General features: G+C 44.2%; 3 protein-coding genes across 5 annotated transcripts; 2 read left to right on the forward strand and 1 right to left on the reverse strand.

The window, feature by feature from the left end:
• Positions 1–800: 800 nt before the first annotated feature.
• On the forward strand, positions 801–11308 carry vwa5b2 (von Willebrand factor A domain containing 5B2). The gene is made up of 21 exons (XM_084546794.1): positions 801–990; positions 1690–1905; positions 2951–3176; positions 3267–3424; positions 3738–3869; positions 3971–4095; positions 4208–4384; positions 4481–4591; positions 5174–5376; positions 6264–6378; positions 6604–6789; positions 6878–7091; positions 7172–7503; positions 7600–7825; positions 7910–8254; positions 8337–8474; positions 8812–8940; positions 9018–9068; positions 9542–9653; positions 9954–10077; positions 10503–11308. Exons 1-21 carry the CDS (start codon positions 852–854, stop codon positions 11259–11261), a joined length of 4218 nt encoding a protein of 1405 aa, XP_084402920.1. The 5' UTR covers positions 801–851; the 3' UTR covers positions 11262–11308.
• Positions 11309–11397: 89 nt separating this feature from the next.
• Positions 11398–15592, reverse strand: alg3 (ALG3 alpha-1,3- mannosyltransferase). Its single transcript, XM_084546795.1, has 9 exons — positions 15332–15592; positions 14369–14468; positions 14137–14284; positions 13851–14011; positions 13635–13755; positions 13338–13543; positions 12870–12947; positions 12557–12700; positions 11398–12454 (listed from the first exon to the last, which is right to left on the reverse strand). Exons 1-9 carry the CDS (start codon positions 15510–15512, stop codon positions 12286–12288), a joined length of 1308 nt encoding a protein of 435 aa, XP_084402921.1. The 5' UTR covers positions 15513–15592; the 3' UTR covers positions 11398–12285.
• A 9-nt stretch (positions 15593–15601) lies between these two features.
• mul2 (mitochondrial E3 ubiquitin protein ligase 2) lies at positions 15602–19756 on the forward strand. 3 transcript variants are annotated; one of them, XM_084546798.1, is made up of 6 exons: positions 15602–15657; positions 16534–16688; positions 16989–17076; positions 17203–17323; positions 17623–17854; positions 17983–19756. In XM_084546798.1, exons 2-6 carry the CDS (start codon positions 16572–16574, stop codon positions 18475–18477), a joined length of 1053 nt encoding a protein of 350 aa, XP_084402924.1. In that variant the 5' UTR covers positions 15602–15657; positions 16534–16571; the 3' UTR covers positions 18478–19756. The 3 variants fall into 3 exon arrangements, with proteins under 3 accessions (XP_084402924.1, XP_084402923.1, XP_084402922.1); XM_084546797.1 differs by lacking the exon at positions 15602–15657 and adding an exon at positions 15702–15868; XM_084546796.1 differs by lacking the exon at positions 15602–15657 and adding an exon at positions 16157–16366.
• The last annotated feature ends 2418 nt before the right edge of the window (positions 19757–22174 follow it).

Consider the following 22174-nt stretch of genomic DNA (forward strand, 5'->3'; position numbering starts at 1 on the left):
GTTATGAGCTGAGGGCACAGTAGCCAGATGGAGGCTGTTGATCTTGTTAGAAAGGTAGATGTGAAAAGACCATTACCTGGACCACAGCAAACACACACAGACACGCGCACGCAAATGCATGCATGCATACTCAAACACGTATGCGTACACACACCGTGTAGTGCAGTGTACCATTCACTAAGTGATCTGCACACTGGTCTCAGCACCTGTTGCACTTAAAGTTATTAGGAGGTCAGTCATGAAGAATTATTGCTTACAGCTTCAGTAAAAAAGATGGAAACTCTGAGAGAAAGTGAGCATAGCTGGTGGTTAGTTACCAAGTTGAAAACAGAAGAGTACAGTCTACCATTTCTTTTTTCCATTTGTTCTCGTATCTATGTAAAAGGGCTTTTGTAGTTGCTAGCACTCGTTGATTTGCATACAGTTTGACCACTGATTGCAGATGCTTAGCGTGATGCATAGCGTAATAAGTGCTGACCTGCAATGTTAATGATTGACTAAGCCTGTTATACTAAAACTATCACACTTGGTTGCTAAGAGCCTAAGGACAGGAGATAGCTTGTTTACATGGCCAAATGCTGATGTGTACATACAGTATAAATAATTATCTGCCCAGCATATATACATGAAAATGGGACCTGGTTCTTTTTAGATGCTTTTAATTCACACAGCAAAACTCTGGCCTGATTTAAAAAGATCACAGCGATTGTGCATTGAATAGAAAATGAGAGAATTTAAATGCACACTCACATATGCCTCTTCCTGTCTGTCTGTTCACAGCATATCTCTGGCAAGTGTACTTGTGTTTTCATGCAACCAGCAGAAAGTAGAGGCTTGCTGGTACCGAAAAGATGGTGGGGCTGAGAAACCGCTCTACGTGGGAACCATTGCTGCTCAAGGCCTCCTGTGTCAAGTCATGTGCCAACGGCTGCTCCATGGGCATCACTGCGCGCCTTACATATGCCAACGCTGACACAGAGTCTGTAGAGGGTGGGTAGTGTGATCATCATGCATAAGTGTAAAAGTGAGCAGGAAAGAAATAGCTAGCAAGACTACTATACGTAATAAACAAAACGTTGTGGTGTTTGGATTGGACTTACATTGGCTAAGCATCAGTAGCTTTACTGGGACAGTAGCCGCTTCCTGCTAGATTAGATACACACATATATATATACAACAAACATACACTTATGTATGTATACACTTATACATACATAAGGGTATGTTTGTTGAGAAAGAATAAATGATAATCATTTCACTTCCACTGAGGACCAGGGTTCAGTGAATGAATATTTGGCAAGGTTTGTTGTTGCTTTGTTGTGATGAGATGTAACAACAAGATCCAACTTCTGAAAACATATTTCTGAGCTCCAGTGGATGGAGGAGGAACATGAGGAACATTTACCTGTAACGTAAACATGAATAGAAAAAAATTAACAAAATAAGCACCTGTTGTGCCTCTGTTTCAGCCATAGCATTACTACCTTCATGATGCCTGTATCTGAAAGCAATTGTTGTGTAAAGCTAGCAGAGCATACCTTTACTGTGTTCTTAGAAAATATCTATTGTTCTTTTAAACATCCTATTTTCTTACTGAAGCAAAAGTCTGGTTTAATTGTATGTATCTTAGCTGTGAAGAAGTTGGGGACTCTTTTGCCAAACCTAGTATTTCTGTAACCCTTCGTCTAGGTGTGTTTGTGTACCCTCTCGGGGAAAAGGAGGTTGTGGTGGACTTTGAAGCTGTGATTGCTGGCCGGTTGGTCGGGGTCCAGATCCAGAACCGAGGGAAGCTGAAGGATTGCTGTCTGGATTGCTGCCCTGGGTCTGGTCTTGACGGCCACTGTGGGAACGGCCGGGAGTGGGGCTGTTGTGGCAGCTCCAGCCTAGACATGCAATGCACCAACGGTGAGGAGGGAGGATGGAGGACTGCCGTCAATAAATAAAATAAACAAATCTAAATATATTTATCTGATTCCACTAATTAAAACCTAACAATTAAAAATGTAAACATGCATTCATGTAGAGAATTTAAATCACTAATGCTTTTGGGGCCATCGCTTATCCCCAAGCAGCATTATAATAAAGAAGTAAATAATGTTTTATAAATAGGCGTTTATTGATGCTGCTAACAGACAGCTAATCATTGGTTCTGTCTTCCACAGAAACTCTAGCTTTACAAAAAGCCAGGCCTGATGAAGGCTATCTGAAAAAGGACAAGGACATAATTATTATAAAATGCATCTGATATCAATTAATGATGAAAATAAATGCAGGCAAAATCTATATCTACTTACTAAACACTCTTTTATAGTACTGTAATCGAGCTGCATATAATATCAACCAGCTTGTTTTGTAGTCAACCGCTGCAATGATCTGAAGCAGATGCAGCTACAGTGTGTCCCTTCTCTGTCCTGTTTTAGGGGATAGGAAAGGACAGACGATGAATGTGAATAGATCTGGCTTCCTGCCTAATACCGAAGTGGCATTTACTTAGTACATGTACTGTATATCAATTTGATGTCCTCAGCATTCGTTCAGCAATGGTGGCACCAAGAATATGGAGAAATTTCTTTAATACTTACTACTTTAATTTTATTGTACTGGACGAAGATAATTGACAGTGATTGACTGTGTGCTCTCTTTTGGCCTGGCCATGCAAGTCAGTGATCATGTGTTGATTCGCTTATGATGGACAATCAGGCATCAGATAGCACAGAATCATCAGTTCTAAGCCAAATTTGTTCACATGCATTTATGTTTTCAAACACAGGCAGCAGCTATTTCACCATTTTCATAAATTTGCCATATTAGGGAGGAGATGCTGTCAAGACGAGGACTCCAAAAACATTAACCCTAACCCTAACACTTAAGCTGCAGTCTAAACCTAAAAATGTTCAAACTCTGACATTTTTTATGATGTGATTAACTTTATTTTTGCCCTTTATTTCAGGACATCTCATCCTGGATGAGGACCTGGAAAGAACCACCTTCATTGTGGGTACAGGGGTCATTGGCCCCATGGATATAGTGTCCATCATCATAAGCACCACATTAGAACTCCCCACATTAGAAAATGGAGCAATCCGCATTGTCTACCCCACACTGCTTACACCGATTGTGAGAGGCCAGATGACTCCAAGCAAGAGTGAAAATGGGGGGAAATCTGATGAAACTGGGTATTTATGCTTTTAACTGTGGCAATACTCTTCTACCTGATTATGTCATTTGTCTGTTGTTTGTTGTCTAATAAGTGCCTTCCTCCCTAGAGCAACCAGCTGTTTTGGTGCCACCTCAGGAAAACAAGATCGGGCCTCAGACTCTGAGCAGCAGTGTGCCCACGCCATGTTCACCAGTCCAGCTGCCAACCTGGCACCGTATGAGCTCAACTTCCAGCTGCTGGTCAGAGGGGCCTGTCTGCTGGCTGGTACTGCCTGTCTTCTCAAATAAGTTTGATTCAGTGGATCTTAACTCAGCCAATAGTGAAATACTGGAACAGTAGTCAAACTCATTACAAAATAAAATGAATGGATTGGCAGAGAGGGATAATCAAAGCCTGAATATAAAATGTAAAGGTTTTTATAGAAAGATGAATTAATTTCCTCTGGTGTGCAGTGTTAAAATGTAAAAACACTCTAAATTATTCTGCAAAATGCATGATTGGTCTTAAAATTACCATCATCAAAAAACTGTAAAATCATATTTTTCCTCTTTTTCTATTCTCCTAAACGTATTTGTAGGACTGGAGAGCCCCACCCACGCTCTGAGGGCAGATGCGGATCCTAGTGCCCAAAGCGCCTCTGCCACCTACATCACCTTGGCACAGGAGCATCCGTACGACAGACACATAGAGATCATTTTGCACCTCAGTGGTGAGTAAGGAAAAGATTGTCCATAAAATGCTTGTAATTTTTCTTGTCAGTTCTGTTTATTTTAACCTAAATGTAATCTTTATTCTCAAATACCTCCACAGAACCCCACAACCCACTGGTCATCTTAGAGAGAGGCAGACTCTCTTTCACCCAGTATGAACAGCAAATCTTTTCCCGCCGTGATTTCATCCGCTGCACACGCAAAGATTCAGATCCAGAGAGAAAGGCTAGTGAATACTCACAACACTTTGCGTTTCGATGTTTTTCTTATCTCATGCATTTACAAGATATGATTGTTATAGAAAACTGTACATGCTGATGTTCCCCTTGGCCTACAGCTGGAGTTTGTGAGGAAGCGGTACCACAAGGATATCCTGAGCAGCCCCGTCTTGATGCTCAATTTCTGTCCTGACCTGCTGTGTGAACCTCTGGAGCTGCACAAAGCCACCAGAGAGCTGCTGTTCCTCGTTGATCGCAGTGGCAGCATGAGTGGCACCAACATCCAACGCGTGAAGGTGACCTGCAGTAGAAAACATACGCATGAATTTCAGTTTTCAACATTCACTGACATAAGAAGCTCCATCCTGTTATTTCCTTTCTTGATTCGACAGGAAGCCATGGTGGTGGCCTTGAAGAGTCTACCTTCTGGCACTATGCTCAACATCGTGGGCTTTGGTACCACCATTAAGCCCTTGTTCACCTCCAGCAAGCTCTGCACTGATGTTAGTTTTCTCAGAATTACCTGAATCTGGCTTAATTGTATGTTCTTCTCTATACATATGAAAAACAACATGGACTCTGGAGATCATGTTTCCTGAGCACAGATGTTGTTCAACCATGCAAGACAATCTGTTCTATTTTCTCTGCTCTTTAATCAGGGAATAGGTCAGTTCCTTGGGTTGCCTTAGTAGCAGAGTATCAGGTTTTAACCAGACCAGGACAAACAGCCTTTGCACATTCTCCTCACCATATGGTGGCCTTTCATGCATTTTCACGTAGGCAGGAGATGTTCTCCAATCATCTCCTGTCCTGCCAGTCGTGTTTGTCCACGGCGTGAATTGAGGTAATTTTAATGCAGGTGCTAATGTGTGTGTGTGTGTTTGTGCTCTCTTTATTATGGAAGGACTGATTTCATTCAGCACTGCCCTCACAGGCTAATTGGGGCATCTGATATCAAACAGTCAATTTATCTTGACAACATAGGTGATGTTTGCACAGCAGAGCAGTCAGACAGGTGTTGTTTGCTTCTTCCTCCTTTACTGTGGATCTGTTTTCATCCCCGCTTTAATCTACTACGCATCCAGGTGACTCTAATGCAGGCCTACGAGTACGTCCAGAGGATGAGAGCCGACATGCGAGGCACCAACCTGCTGGGGGCGCTGTCCTGGCTCTACCAGCAGCCCATGCAGCGTTCATATCCTCGCCAGGTCTTCATCATCACAGATGGGTCCATCAGCAATGTGGCTAAAGTGTTGGAGCTGGTACGCAGGAACACATGCGCCGGCAGGTATGGAAATCAGGCGGACGTCGGACATGAGAGAAAACACAGACGTTAATCTAAACAACACGTTAACAACATGCAATACATGGCTCGCATGTGATAGGACATTAAATCACTGTGGGTGACAAGCAAGCAGGGAGGACCGGGAGCACAACGAGTGCAGGCAGAGTGAGGTGATAAACCTGACAGATACTATGTAGAGGAGGAAAGGAGCGGGGGTCTATACATAAGGGGGAAAAAAAAAAGTATTTTTCAGCCCCTCCCAGTAATCCTGTTAAGTGCTCTCCTCTGCAGTAAGAGTCACGCCCCTTCTGGTTTCCCCCAGGCCCTTCACCGATGCAGAATATCTCCATTTATGCCTCATTAGTATTCTCCTCTTTGACTGACTTTCGCTGCTGTATTTTGGCCATCCCTCTGCCAAACATGTACAAGTTTGTGTCTTTATTCTCACACAATACATGTAATTGTTTAATGAATGTTACTTACATGGCTGCAAATGTGTTTTTTTTTTCTCTTCTTTGTATATCATTTTGGTTTTCTGTTTCTCTCTCTTCATGCGGGGCTGACAGCCAGAAAGACCTGCTGTTTTTAGAGACGGCGCTCGAGATCTCAGCCTTTTCAATTATTCTGTCTCCTGCTCTTTTCAAACTCTCAATTAGCCAAATAGCCGTTGATCCCTCCGAGAGCACAAATAACAGTTCTGTCTGTTTGATGGCTCTGTGTTTTCTCTTTCTCAGAGACACATGGAAGCAGCATTGCATGTTTAGTGCAGGCAGGGTGCTGAAGCTCTGTAATAGCAAAAAATGAAGATAATACTCACGTAATAGTTGTGGCATTCTTAACAGTTCTCCTGATTTGTGATAGATATTTAATGTACAGTATCACCTCTGTAGATGCTTTGGCCTGGGCCTTGGTCCCCGAGCCTGCAGGAGACTCCTGCAGGGCGTTGCCAGGCTGACAGGAGGGACCACAGAGTTCTTGGATGATGAGGAGAGACTCCAGCCCAAGGTCAGCAGCACTGCAGCACTGACACCTATTGGACAAAATATGAATTGCAGAACAATTACACATTAACACTTTTGTACATTTGTACATTTGTACATCCCCATTGTGTGGGGATCCCGTCTGTCTGTACATACGAAAAATAATCTGAACACTTGATCCACCACATGTTATAAGTAATTTGTATAAATATAACCTTCAACTTGGTTTATCCCCCAATTCTCCCTCCAGTTAATCAAGTCTCTGAAAAAGGCTTTTGAACCTGTGCTGACTGACGTACGCATTGACTGGTATCTGCCAGAAAATATGGAGGCTCTTCTTTCACCCAATGAAATCCCTCCACTCTACCCTGGGAACTGCCTCATTGGATACTGCACTCTGTACGACATGACAAATTTCAAAGCAAAGAAGAGTGAGGTATGCAATATACCACTAGATTTAAAAAAAAACTAAAAACATCAGTTTGTCTGTATGGAAAACAATCTCTTAATTTTATTTTTTTAAGTCTCAAGGACGAGGGTGTAAAGGTTTAAACCGTGGCTCCACCGGTTCTATGTTTGGCCTATCAAGTGACGAGCTTTCTCCTCCTGCCTCTGAGCTGATGCCCATGGTCACATGTGCAGACGGCACCGACTTGGAGGAGGCACTGCGGGAAATTTCCAGAGAAATATCTTCTGAGTTCTCCTGTGCCAGAGACACTGACCCTGGCATCAGTCCAGGTCAGTCACTCGTCACTGAAACGTCCATTTGCCTATTTTTATAGCCATAGTGGTAAACGGCTGCTTTCTGTCCACTCTAGGTGTGGAGCTGGACTGGTCCAGTGATGTCAGGAGGAGGATCCAGCAGAGCTCTTACATCAAGGAGCAGTACGTCCTCACGCGCTGCTCCCTCAGCAGTGAGCGAAGTCTACAAACTCAGTCCCACTCACACATACACGGCTCAAACTCAGACTCCGCAGGCGGGGCCTTTCTCACTGACCCTCACTCTGATCCAGTGCTGGATACAGGGTCTCTACCCCAAGGCCTCGAGAAGATGCCGCCTCCAGAACAGAGGTCGTCCTTGTCTCGCTGGGCAGATTCATCATGGCAGCAAAACCTTTCAGCTGAAACCTCAGACAACGGGTCCAAAAAGGTAAGACTTTTCTGTCTTACTACAGGTTAGTGGAAAGATTTAGATGGAAGATTTAGTCATGAAAAAGCCGCCAACTCCTCCCTCTTATTTATCCAGAGCGGCGGGCGTCTGGAAGGAGGCGAGGAGTCTCGAAGAAGACAGAAAGCTCTTGCACGTTCGACCATGGCTGCACGGAGCTTCTCGTCCCCTCAGGGTGAACTTGAGATGCATCGCCTGAGGAGGGCTCTGGAGAGGGTCTCCTTTGACCAGACACTGGGAGGGAGGCTGGACGAAAGCGATGGGGAGACGAAGCCCCCGTCCCACAGAAGCCTTACTGACTCCAGTAAGTTAGAGTACAAATAAACGTGAGAACATGCCTTCATAATTCAACTCCAATGACATTTCTTGTTCTCACTCCGACCCTCAGATGGACTCCTGTTCCCTGCATCACCTCTGGACTGGGACAGCTTCACAGACCCAGAGTACCTCTTCACCGCTCTTCCACCAGACAATCCTCCTCCAGGTCAGTGCCGCTCCCTCATTCATGGCCTGCTGAGCGGCAGGCCCGTGTCCTGGGAGGTCACGGTGGACCTAGGGCACCTCTGGACCCCCGAGAGCCTGGAGATCGGAGGGGACGAGGGATGCGCTGGAGCAGGAGGGGAAGAAGGGAAAGGAGGGCAACCGTGGGAGGAGATAATTCACCAACTGACCGCTCGCTCAGTCATAAGAGACTTTGAGAAAATGGCAGAGAAGGAGTGTGACACCGGACATGGTGAGGGTTTACTGGTGTACAGTTATCTCTGAAGTGAAACTACCCATCTCTTACCGTCTCTGTGCTGTTGGTGATTTTTTAGGTCCAGCTAAGCGTCACCGTATGAAAGCTATCCAGACAAGTAAGCACTGTAACATCATCTGTATGTACACAGCCTTCACTACCACTGACAACAACCCCAACAAAGGCTTGCCAGAGAGCTTGGACGTCCAAAACACAGGTGTGCTACCAGCTGACACACACATAGAGTAAACAGGCACAATCAAGTTTTGCTGATGTGTGATGGAGAGTGTTAAAAGACCTGTACATAAACAAAAATATCCTGATTGTGTCATTAGAATTATCTCAGACTTGGGATGACATTTAAAGGCAGGGAGGGTCTGTAGGATATTGTTTTTCATGTGTTTTATCTGCAGGCTGGATTAAAAATTTCAGCCACTGACTATTTTCTAAATCTGTCTCTCGTGAACCCCCTAACTCGACATAGTTAAACTTTCGGGCATCCAGATGCAGTTTAAATACCAGATTTTACTCTATATGTGCGTCTGTGTGCGCAGGGATGCATCTGGGCAGCAGGCAGACTTCTCAGTCCGGCAGTCGGAGGCAGAGGGCTTACTCTGTTGGTCTGGGAAGACGGCGCACCAGCAGAGACAGTGAAGATGTGGAGGACGCCTGGAACTCCACAGGTAGAATGACCGAAAGAGACCACCACCCATTTCTGTTATCAAGACGTTAGGTCATCAACAATCTTTGTATCTCTCAGACAGAGATGACACTCCTGCCTCACCCTGTAGCGTTACTTCCTGGGACTCTAGTAAGTATTGCTGTCCACTCACTCAGTGAAAACACTCCAGAGTCAGTGTAGTGTCAAGGATAGAGGCGTCTCACCAAGAGAGCCAGTCCGAACTCTGGTGAGTCTGAAAGGAAGGACAAACAAGAGAGCTCCTCTCTCCTGACTTGATCACACAACAACAACAACAACAACTTGTTAAGCAGACGTTAAAGGAGCAGTTCAACCAAACTACAAATACATCTCTGTTGGTATCCCATCATGCATATACATTTCATTTATCTAAGCTGATTAGAAGATTTCTACATTGCTTTCACACTAATACAGTGGAGGTGTATGATTGAAATTTTAGGTTTTCAGTCGTAACATTTCCAGTAAACCATTTTAAATGATGTTCAAAGTAATTCTGCTAAAAACGATTTAAACAGTCAGAAAACAGCACTATCACTGTGCAAATGAAACAATAGAGTTAAATATTTGTTAATGTGTTGTCTCAGGTGTTGCAGGTAGCGCCTACTGTGCCACAGCTCCTGGGATAGCCGGCACCCCCTGCACTCGTTCACAGCGATCGATTGAAAGCAAGTCGATGGAGAGCTTCTTTGGCACCAGGCAAGACATTCATATTAAATCCTTAGATAAACTCTCCTAGTGGATGTGGCATTGACTGTGAAAGGGACGGGCAAAGAATGCTAATGCAGAACTTGGATTGAAATTTTAAGTCATTTATAAAAACTTAAAAGGGTAAGACATGGGAACAGATGCTTTGGTCTTTATTTTAAAATTCCCATTGCATACTGCCACCTGTTTTGTTTATGCTCACATTATTCTGGAGGTTCTCTGAGATGTACTGCATATTTTATTTAGAAAATGTAGAGCTTTAATAAAAACACCTGTTTTAATACATTCCAGGTTCCCTCTGGTCAGACTCAGGTCCTCCATTTCATCAGGAAAACAGGTTCCTCTCAAGTCCAGCTGTTTATCTGCAGAGACTGAGAAACAGCCTGAAAGTGAAGGTCCAGACTACGTGCCCCTGGTGAGCCGTGCCTACACAACATCTGCAGCACATTTCAGGAAGATCATCAAACAGTACTGTCAGGCATATGGTCCCAAATTCACTGACCCCGAAATGTAGTCAAGAGTCATAAAGAACTATTTTAACAGCAATGAGTCCTTCAGCAGATGGTATAGCCCCACAGAACACTGAGCTCCACCTGATGGCGTCAGTCAGAGAAGACTGCGACAAGCAAATTTACAGAGGAGAATGGATGCTAATTTACTGCTAAATGGTTTTTTTTCTGTTTACTACAGTTTGTATGAAGCCAAATGATAAATAAAATCTACATACGCCTTCATCCTCACTTTATTTTTTAGTGTGTGAAGCTTTTGCAAACTACTGTATACTTGAACACACACAGGCATGTAAGCAGTCATTAATCCAGGTCTATGATGTTCTCTCAGGTGCGTCTGCAGCTGGCGTCAGGCGCTTTTCTGCTGACTGAGATCTACTCTGACTGCGTCCAGATCCCCCTGGACCGCCTTAAAAGAGCGTCACCGTACAGCCTCCACCGCCGCAGCCTCAGCCCAGCCTTCCGCTGTACATCCCCCAGTGCTCCATCTCTGTCCACCTCTGCCAAGCCTCCCGGTGCTCCTGCTAGTCACCATGTTACCTTCTCTCCTTCTTCCTGCTCCCTTGTCAAACCAACTGCTCCTCCTTTCCACCACACCCCAGACGACACTCCCCTGATATTAGAGTCACGGCTTCGCCGAAGACACCTGTCTGACCGGGACCCTCCTGTGACCTCCCCTCCTGACCTCCCTAGCTCTGAAGAGGGCTCCTTGGAGCTGTCAGTTGGCCCCTCTCAGAGCCACGGCCAGGCAGACAGTGGTCGCGGATCAGAGACAGACATATGTGAAGGCTCTTCAGCAGAGCCAGCTGACCTCCAAGGGAGCAGCCAGTTGGCTCAAGAGGATCTGGAGGGCTCGAGCTGGGCCACAGCTGTGGCTCTAGCTTGGCTGGAGCACCGGTGTGCCGGCTACTTTATGGAGTGGGAACTCGTGGCGGCAAAAGCAGACTTTTGGCTGCGCTGTCAGGAGCTGCCGGAGGGAGTGGACCTGGCAGGGCTTAAGGGAGCAGCCAGACAGCTGTTCCTGCTGCTGCGCCACTGGGACGAGAACATCAAACTCAACATGCTGTGTTATAACCCCAACAATATGTGAGACAATCATCTCAGAGGAAGCTGAGCCACGCCTGCTGATTAACATACTCACTTGTTACCAATGAGCGACTCCAAGTACCTTTACATGGAAAACTAAATGTGTATTTTACTAACTGATACAATAATCCAGTGCCAAGTTCAATCCAATTTTACACGACCAAGTGGCCTTTTATTATCAATATGCTTTATGCAATCACAAGAATGCCTTGACCACCTAATGGGCTTTTTGTAGTCTAGGTTTTAGCTTGTAGCCAGTATAATGCGTTACGATGCCAAATGTGTAATCACTGTGTCAAGTTGGGTCAAGGGGTGAATTTGATTATCAGGATAATTATTCTGTAGACTAATGAGAGATTATCTTAACAGTGAAATTATTGATGATGAAATAAAAACGCTGTATTTTAAACATTCGTTGTCATGCCTAACAATCTCCTAATTTCTCACATTAAATGATGAGTGTAACGACTCAAAACAGACAGAAAAGAAGTGACTATGATTGTCTAGAGCTTACTCTTTCACACTTTTGGGAATATAATGAAAAACTAAACATTTTCTTCTACGTCTTTGGGATATTATTAAAATTCTTCAGTATGCCACTTTTTTCAGTTAACAAGATCTCTGCAGTATCCGAATATGAAGCAAGGAAGCATCGATTAGGTCAGGGGAATTATGGACAGAGTAGCTTTAACATCAGAAATACAGCCCATGTAACAAACTCTCTCCACGCAGCATAACATTCAAGATTTTCTGTATCTGTATCTGAAAATGAAACCTGAGAATCTGTATTTTTCCCTCTCATCTCTTCAACTGCAAGTGTGCCATTTCATCGTGCAGGCGCCCGTCTGCACCGGCCCGCTTCACTTTAAGCAGCGAGCGGAGATGAAAAGCGTCGAATGGCTCCTTTTTATTGACTTGTTAACAGTCTACCACGGTGACCTCCCTTTGCACCACAGGGAGGAGGAGGATGGAGGCTGTTCTGCAGCTGATTGGACCGAGTGCAAGTTCGGGTCCGATCAGGCCGTGGCTCAGTGCCGTTTGTCCTTGTTTTGTGTTTCTGCTGGGGCTGAATGCAGGGGTGGAGCCAGCCAGAGACAAAGGAGGATGATGAGGTGACAGACGTGGAGGGCCGCTGAGCTGCCGTTAGTCGAGGGGTAGGTGTTCCACGAAAGCTCGATCAGACCCAAGATCAGAACCCTGCACATGTGAAGAAAAGAGCGCGAGATTCAGGGATGCGCTGTGCCGTAGGTCAATCAAAAACTTAATCAAAATTAGATTATTTTTTAAATCCCCTCTTACCTGAGCAGGTGGGCCAACTTCTTGACTCCTCCACTCCACAGCAGGTAAGGCAGGGTGTGGAAGTACCAGACGTAGAACTGGTAGTGCAGCGAGCGGCTGAAGCACATGCCAATGAAGTTAGACGTGAACAGGATCAGAACTATCTGTGATCGTTTGTTAAGGTCTGACACAAGAGAACAGGAACACTAGGAACATTATTAACAGACTTATTTAACCATGTTACCCAACAGTAGAATTAATAATTTTACCAACGACCCTGGTGTGTCTTTTAAGGAACAATGTCCCTCTGATAAACAAACAGAACGGAAGGATATGATCCACAGTGTTTTTCTGAGGAGGGACTTTCCGCTTTCCCGGCTCCTTAAGAAGTTCGAAGATGCTTTCTCCTGGTCTGGTGAGAGAAACAGAGATACAGAGCGTGTTTTATAACAATTTATAAACCCTGAATTATTGCACAGAGGCCATGAATTTAATTGTACTCTACGGTTGAATGAATAATCCACTAACAGTGTTTCACGTACCTTAAAGCTTTCAGCAGAACACACAGAAACATGAGAGTGAAAACAAAGGTCACATCCTTCAGAGACTATGCAGTTGAGTTTTCTTTGCATCTCATTATGACATATGGTTTAGTTAAATATGAAAAAAATTTATAGGTCTTTAAAACCATGCAACAGGCTCCATGAGATCACCTACACACTGAGTCAAAGCTTTTAGTGTCGTCATTGTAACCCTTGATTTATTTGAGCTAATCGACAGTCATTCAAGCAGCCACTCTCACCTCTTCCACCGGCGGAAAGCAAACAGCAGCAGGGCTAGCAGGTGAGCGGCCAGTAGCAGCAAGTGGAAGTAGCGATTCAGGAAGAGCCATTCAGGCAGGAAGCGCCAGTTGACCGTCCATTTGAAGATGAACTGACGGCCCAGGTCAAAAGCCCGGCTCACGTAACCGACAGGGTTCTCCAGGAGGAAAGGGAGGCCCAGCAACAGCTACCGTAAAGAAAGATAAGATGAATGTTGCTCAGATATATCACCATCTCAGTAAACATATGTTGGCCGTTATGTTAGAGGGAATATTTACCTGTATTCCTGCACACAGCGAAAGTTTGGGGATTGTCTTGATCAAGCCGAACTCAGACAAGAGGAGGAAGAGTAACCCGGGGGCAAAGAGAAGCACGTTCATTTTCACAGACACTGCTAAACTGTCAGAAAGAGAGGGAGATTGAGTTGTAATTTCATCATGTACGCATGTTTCTCTTGACTAAGTGGAAGCAGTTCAATCAGAGTCCACACTTGCCTGTAAATGCCGCAGCCCAGGGTCCAGTATCCATCCATGAAGAGATTGACAGCTGCAAACAGCAGCATCATGGCCACTGGATCATTGAAGAGACGTAGCACAAAGATAGAGTGGATGCGATAGGAGGCGCAGCACACGAAGAAGAACACGTACGGAGGGACCTGAAAGAAATTTAAAAACACGTTATTCTAAAAATAAAGAGACAGTTGGGCTTTATACTGTAGAAAAATGAATACTTTTCCAAGATACAAGAGGTTTCTGTCACATTAAAAAAAAAGAAACGGACCTTTTTAGTGCGGTAGTATATTCTGAAGACAAGCAGCAGCGTTACGAGGTAGAAGACAGCGAATATGTACTGGCCCAGACGGATGTTCACCCCATGGCTGGTGATGTAGTACAGAGCTGTGAAGATGTACACAAATCCAGCTGGGTACCTGCAACAACAAGGTGCTAATTCATCCAGAAGAACTGCACTGATAACCGTCGGATGGAGAGACTTTAAAGCCTCTGAAACTCACACCAAAGGGCCTGTGTCGCCTTTCAGCTGGGTGTAGTCGTAGGTGCCATTGATGACTCCCTCCACTTCATCCATGTAGGCCTTCCAGTCGATCTCGGTGTCTGCAGTAAATGATATGAATCAGTGATCATGAATGAAGGACGGACGTCACTGTTTCTACCGATTATAATTTATATATCACTGCATATAGATCTTGAAACGATACCAAGCACACATCTCAACTTCACTACATTCAAAGTGGTGTCAAATAAGTCTCCTACATAGCCAATCAACGCTTTAGCACATAAGCCACAAAAAAAAAACGTATTTAATGGTTAGTTAGCAGAGAGAAATGCAATTGCCAACAATTTTTTTTAACAGATAATACATTTAGTCAGTTATTCTGTAAAAATATCATTCACCTTCTCGTTTGCAAATATTTGCTAGTATTGTATGAGTTTTATTCTCAGTTTCATGTCATCATAAATTAAATGTTTATAGGTCCTAGACAACCACCTAGTCTTTGTGACATTACTGGGCTAGTTTTCAGTACTTTCAGCCATAACATGGAATAAACAAATGCATTGATTAATCAAAAAACTAAAACAAATGTCAGCTGCTTATAAAACTATTCATAATAATCGATGTAATCTTAAATCTTAAATGTCAAATTTAACAATGCCTAATACAAATCCCTGAAATATATCCGTTATCAGTTATAATAATGCCTCCAGACGTTTACTTGCAGCAGAGTCCACAAAAAACACACATTTGATTTTAAGACCAGCTGTAACTAAAGAAAGTCATCTAACGGGGACTGAACAGTTGACTGTACGTATGTGGTCATGCAATGACAGCCAACTTCCCTCTGACAGGTGGCAGCGTTACGTTAAATGCTTTGCTAACGCTACCTAGTTAGCATTCAGCTGCGTTCCGATTAGTGACCAAACACCGTAGCGTGCTAACTAGCCGCGCAGCTACTTACATGCTACCTTCTGTATGACCCACACATTGATGCCGATCTCGAGGAACCACAAAACCGAGACGACCAGCAACGTGTAGTCCGTCTTGAACAGGATCAAATGTTTGTCCTGCCACAGTGACTGGAGTTTTCCCCACAGCGGGGACGGGGCTACGGGAGACTTTCTCCGCACACCTCCTGCCATCTCGGCGGAGTAGCGAGCCGAGCCGAGCAGCGACGTGGAGAGAGAGAGAGGCCGCAACTGACATGCGCCAACGCTCGGTCACGTGACATCGGTGGCGTCACGTGACATGGACGACAGCGTTTACTCGATTATGTCAACTTGAGAGGTACATTTAGATCGATATAAAACAACTCTTGTTAGTTGTACTCGTTGATTAAAACCTATATACATTCATTATTGTTGCTCGTGTTGTTAATTAACTCCAGGTTGTAAAAACGTTTAGAGGTCACTACCGGTTCCCCGGCTGTCCTAGCAACGTTAGCAGGCTAGCAGCTAACTTTGTTTTACTAGAATATAATGGGGTGATATCTTATGTGGTAAGTGGTGCGATTACAACACAGACATTAAACTCCACACACAATTTTAATTGTACTTTTATCAAAGATTAGCATGTGGCTCTTGAAATGTGCAGTTTACTGTACAGTGATCAGTAGAAGCTAAAGTCTGACTTTATTTTTCGTGTTTCACCTGTTTGCCAGTGAAACAGGCATTCTTTAAAAAAACCTAGAGGGTTGTTAAGCTTCGTTTTCTGATTATATCTCCAGACCTCTCCAGTGCAGACGTTTAACATCATGTTTAAAATCTAGCATGTATCACTTCATTTCCAGCTTCGTTGCAACCTTATTTCACTTCTCACTGTGTTTACTCTTGGTAGAAGTGAGTGACACTCTTTCTTAGACAATATATGTGTTTAACTGATTTCAAAATGGGTCCCTAATTACTTGATCAGCAGAATTATACATCACTGAGATTAACCTGTTGGACTGCACGGAGTCAAAATGCATTATTCCAAAACAATGCAAAACGCATGCAAGGTAATCAGTATACTGATGGAGGATGGGTCATGATCTGTTCCACACCTACCTCAGTGCCACACACTGTAAACACATTCAACTACATCACAGTAGACTCCGACAGCTTGCAGCTGTAGGTTCGTAGACAGTTGATTTATTGACTTTTCACCTGTTGTTTGTTTGTGCAGGTCTGCTATTTGGGACCGTGACAGGAGACCCAGAGGGAATGGATGGATTTTCCATTAGCATTACAGAGGGGTTGGTTGTTGGGACCAGCCTTGCCCTCTCAGGCATCTGCTTCTATCTGTACAGGAGGAACCAGATGACAGTAGATAAACTCGATGTTAGTAGAGACTTTTTGTCTAATTCACAATTACCATTTTCTTAGGCTGTGTAAGCCATCGTTGGGAATGGATTTAGATGTGAACGCTTTGAGCAAATTATGCAAACATTCACAAGAGAAATCCAAAATTTAAAAAATAATATAAGCAGAATTTTATGTGGCAGTAAACTTTATTTTCTCTTCCTCTTTTATGGGTCGTTCTGTGTTACAGTCTTGTAGCGTAAAATGTGAAACCTTCATTTTGTCTGCTACTATATGTGCCATTGTGTGCGTATACAAATAGTCTGTTTATGTTGTCAGAATGCTCCCCACTTCACCATAGATGGGAATCTCAAAGACATTTTGAAAGTTACTCCAGGAGCGTGTCTTCAATATGTCGTCATTGAAGGTAATCAGGGTTTCATTGTTTTTCCTGTACAGGCAGGCGACTGATGACTTGTTTTTTCACTGTGTGTACCCTTCCTGCCTCTTATTACCTGTTACTGCATGTGTGTGCATATGTGTGTTGTTGTAGGTGCTGTGAAACCGGTAGACAAGCCTCTGACAAGTGATTTCAACAAAGAAATTGCCGGCGTGTTGCGCAAATTCATGTTGAAGGAACACAGGCTGTTGTGGAACGCTATTTCACGCACATGGTGAGAGCCGTAGCAAGACAGTGATTCTCTGCAGCACGATGAACTGGGGTCGTCCAGATCTGTAATACATTAAGTTTTCCATGTGTGGTAAACTTTGTGCATTATAAAGCTCACAAAGACATTAGCTCCATTAGCTCAGTCAAACATTATTCAGTTGACATCACTTGAGTAATTTCTTTTCAGTTAAATATTTATGTTTGTGAAAAGCAAATGCAACGAGGTTAACTCAAAGCATATTCCATATTTCCTCTGTATCGGCATGTGTGGCCTAAAGAGACCAACTGTTCCTCTCTCCACAGGACTGACAATGAACGAGTCGTGCACGAAAGAGTGAATACGGTGCCCTTTGTATTAGCGGGAACGAATGAGGCCGAAGTCCGAGTCCTGTGCCCCTTGCAGGCCTCGGGAACGAACACGGAGGTCACCTATGAGGAGTTTCACCAGGCCAGTTATGGCTTGGGTGACATTGTAGGACAGTTCTTCAGTGGGGAGAAGCTCAAAGGTCAACTGGAGATCGAGGAGATGCTCAAGGTCAGTTGTTAGATGAGATAACACAAGTTCCCATTCCTGTTGGCAGAGTGTAAATATTTTTCTTGGTTACCACTAAGGCAAATAGTTTTAAAAACTGGCAGTTATTCAAACGTACACCTCTTTCCCAGGTGGGCACCACTCTTACAGGCGTAGGTGAGGTGATACTGGACTCGGACGGCACCCTCAGTCTTCGACCGCCGTCTAATGGTTCACGGTACTTCTTAAGTTTGGCGGACTTTGACACCCTCAGAGAGGAGAACGAGAGCACGGCTTTTGGCTGGAAGGTGCTGGCTGTCACTTCTGCGTTGGTTGGGGCAGCGGTCCTCTTCTGGGTAGGCCTGCGCTACTACCGTCACCTAGAACAATGCAGGAAGCGCGAACGGGAAGCCAGGGATTTCGAGAGACTGATGGCTGAAGTCTCAAGAATGCCTGCTTTACTAGACGGGGCCGACAATCACACCGAGAATACGTGTGTGATTTGCCTCACTCAGCCTCGTAACTGTATCCTGTTGGACTGTGGACATGTTTGCTGCTGCTATACCTGCTACCAGGCCCTGCCACAGCAACGATGCCCCATCTGTAGACAGAACATCATCAGAGTGGTGCCACTCTATCTCGTCTGATGTAACCATATGACCTCACTGGACTTTACACACTTTATCAGCTTTAAACCCTGAGGGTCTAAAGTGCTGCACTTATTAACTTAACAATGATTAGGGCATATTTGTTCATTAGAGGGGCACTGAGTAAATTCAAGCAATACAAATGTTTAATTTCCTGAATGCTGATGTGCCTTATTCTGGTGATTTATATGGCTGCTGCTGCTGCTGCTGCTGCCTCAGAGTGACTGTACTGTATGTGTGTATATTCATCAGTAGCTACGGTTTTGGTGACATATGTTTGTGACTGAAAGTTACAGAAACACCTTGGGTCAAATTTGAGTGTCAGTGTGTGATTAATGCGCTACAGAAAGGCAGGGAAAGCTGATTCAGTAATGCTCTCCGCTCCTTAAAACACTGTGGTGTGTATTTTACTCACTGTCAGTGTGGCTGTATTAACCTTATACAGGTAACTCAAAGAGGAATTCCATCAGACGTCCATTTTTAAACAAGCGTACACAAAGAAAGGCAGGCAGCCATGTGGTGACAATGGAAGACCATGACATTTTAAAGGAGTGATGAAAAATTGCTAAGGCAGCCTTGAAAACCTTTGGTGACACAAAGTGTTCAGGTACCAGGTTGAACTAATCTCAGCTTTGAGCTCCTACAGTTGATTGTCATATATGGTTAACACAAACATTAGAGTTCCCCAAACATTTACCACAAGGAAACACCGTTCTTGAATTTGGTACCACCAAATGCCTCCTGCTGGGACCATCATGGTATGGACCAAGATAAAGCGGCGGTGTCATTGACGATGTTATGATTTTTGACGAGGTTTTCTGAAACATTTGGGGTCAGAAATATACAACTGGGGCAACTAGGGTAGTAGCCAGTGAGTAAATCGCTTTATATGTGGACAGTCTTAAGCTTGGATATTACTCCTTCAACCGGTCTGCTGGGAGTTTACGCTGGAGAAAGCATAAATACCTGCACCTGGTGTGTCTAACCCTGACCCTGTGTTGTTCTGTTAGTTCACACTGAAACACTAAAACACTAGATCAACTGTTACTTTCTCTGAAATCACTTCAACACATGACATAGAGAAGACATAGAGAAGACATGAGTAGACGGCGTGCAGGAGGCTGAACAAGGTAGAATTTGGTGTTGGAGAACTACCACATACTACAGGTGAAAACACTGCTGAATAAAGTCTTTTGTGGCTCCAGTCGTGGCTGTACAGACGCTGCCTTTAAATGTTTATGTTCGTGTTTACCATATTCACAAGACCAAAATTACCAGTCCCCTCTTTTGGTCTTCACAACCTCGTAGGGTTATGGATACCAAGTTGTAACATACTGTATATGCTAACATTATAGTTTTAACATAGTTTTCTTCTTAATTTCTTGTCGGTGGAAAATGCCAGCATTCATAAACATCCTCACCTTTTCATTATGCTCATACATTTTCTATTGGAGTTACCTGGCCATTAGTTTGATGAGATACTTTACCAAGCTGTGACGTGTGTGTTTGAGTTTTCGGAAATGGCAAAGGTGGATGATGGTAAGTTAATATATTGTACTTCAGTCATAAAGAGCTTTCTTTAATAATATTCCAATGCCCCGTTGCATTGTGGGTAATGAGGGCTCTGACCATGAAGACAACAAAGGGCCTCGTGTGACATTGGATTCATGAATGAAACTTGCATTGAAGTGGAAAGGATGAGCAGCAGCTTCAAGTACCTAGAGATGCACATTACCGAACACCACACAGCTGGTCAAGAAGGCTCAGCAGCGGCTGTACTTCCTGAGGAGGCTGAGGAAGATCGGCATGTCGCCTAAGATCCTCGGCAACTTCTACAGCTGCATCGCTCAGAGCATCTTGACCAGCTGCATCACCGTGTGGTACGGCAGCATTACAGCCATGAACCCGAAAACGCCTGCAGAGACTGGTGACGACTGCTGAGAAGATCACCAGGACACCACTGCCCTTTCTGCAGAGCATCTACAAGCACAGGAGAGCTGCCTCCATCACTAAAGACCCCACCCACCCCCAACACGGACTGTTCACACTCCTACCCTCAAGCTGGAGGAACAGGAGTGTGAAATGTAGGACCTCGAGACTAAAGAAGTCCTTCTTCCCCACTGCCATCAGACTCCTCAACAGCTGACAGGAGTCTAGAATCATAGACTAAAATCATGGACTACTTCGTGACATATAATGCACTGTTCACTTTTTCAGCTTCTGTATACATTTTTCAGTTCATTGTTCACATTCCCCCATTTGCACATATATTGATATTTGCACTAGTTATCTTATATTTTGCATAGTTTGCATTTGGGTGGATGGCAAAAGAGGAATTTCATCGTACAGTGAAACATGTTTCTACACTGCCCACATGACAATAAACTCTTTGAATCTTGAATCAACCATTAACTCTGTTCTTACCCATTCTAAAGTTTTGATGAGTTGCCTTTAATCTACCTGCATGTGCATAGCGGGCACTTTGATACCAATGATTTTGACAAGTAGCAGCGTTAATATCAGACAAGAGAGAAAGAAAATCAACGGGTACATTAAAAAAAAAAGGTTTTTATTTTACTTTGACTGTTTTAAAGTTTCATTTATTTCTTTCAGTGTGTTGCTAATTTGTGAAAACGTGCCTGACATGTGCTGAAGAGACTCCAGTATCTTCTGCTGAACCTGTAGGAGGGACTCTGTGACTGATCCACCTGATGGTCCAGGCTGGCTCTGAGAGGTGGACGGTGAACTGGAGACAGTTGTGTCTGGAAACAAATATAATAAAATTTGTGGCACAAAACAAACATGCATATAGCAGACCATATGCTACAATACAAGTGTGTTGTTTTATTATGGAGTCAAAAGAAGCTGTCCAAATCATCTTAATTCTCTAAATCTGTACTGATGATTACCAATGTCTTCACAGCTTGATAGTTGACGCATGGTTTTGACGTCCTCGATTTTGATGTCTAAAAATGTCGGACTACTTCCTGGTTGTGGGAGCTCACTGTCCCGATTATCCAGAGGACCATCATACCCCTCATCATCACACCTCAGTCCAGACACACAAACCACTCCGATGATGGCTCCGATGCGCTCGTCCACGTGTGTTGGTCTCACTAGTACTTCCTGCTCCCTGTCCATGCCTGCATCAGCACGCCCTGCAGCTTTAAGTCGTTTTTTTGCTTCAATTTTCAGATCAGACCATTTCTTCTTAACTTCACCCATAGTTCTTTGCTCTGTACCCACGGCGTTTACAGCCCTGGAGACGGACTGCCACGCTCGGCGCTTGTCTGGACGGGTGACTCCACAGCGCGCATTTGAAAATAAGATTTTTTTTCTTAAGGACACGTTGAGAAGTAAAGCTTCGATCTCGTGAGAGGTGAAGTTTCTCTTCTTTCTGTTTGCCTTAAGGGGCATGCTAGCTCTCCTGCCTTTCCCCATCCTTTCCTCGGATCTCAGATTATTGTTTATGTTGGTTTTGCACACGGCACTCGTGATGCGTTCCAGAAAACTGGGAGGTCTGAAATTACGGATCTCCTACTGGGAAAAGTGCTCCGGAATGCCACTTGAAGCCGGAGGTCCTACTAGAGAAGTCGGGGCAAATCCATCTAAACCGACTTTCCAGAAATGCAGCAACCTGACGTCACAAAACAATGGCGGCGTCCATGGAGACGTGGGAGAAATCCAACTTCCCAGC

This window comes from Chelon labrosus (assembly GCF_963514085.1).
Source record: "Chelon labrosus genome assembly, chromosome: 6".
Classification (NCBI taxonomy): Eukaryota; Metazoa; Chordata; class Actinopteri; order Mugiliformes; family Mugilidae; genus Chelon; species Chelon labrosus.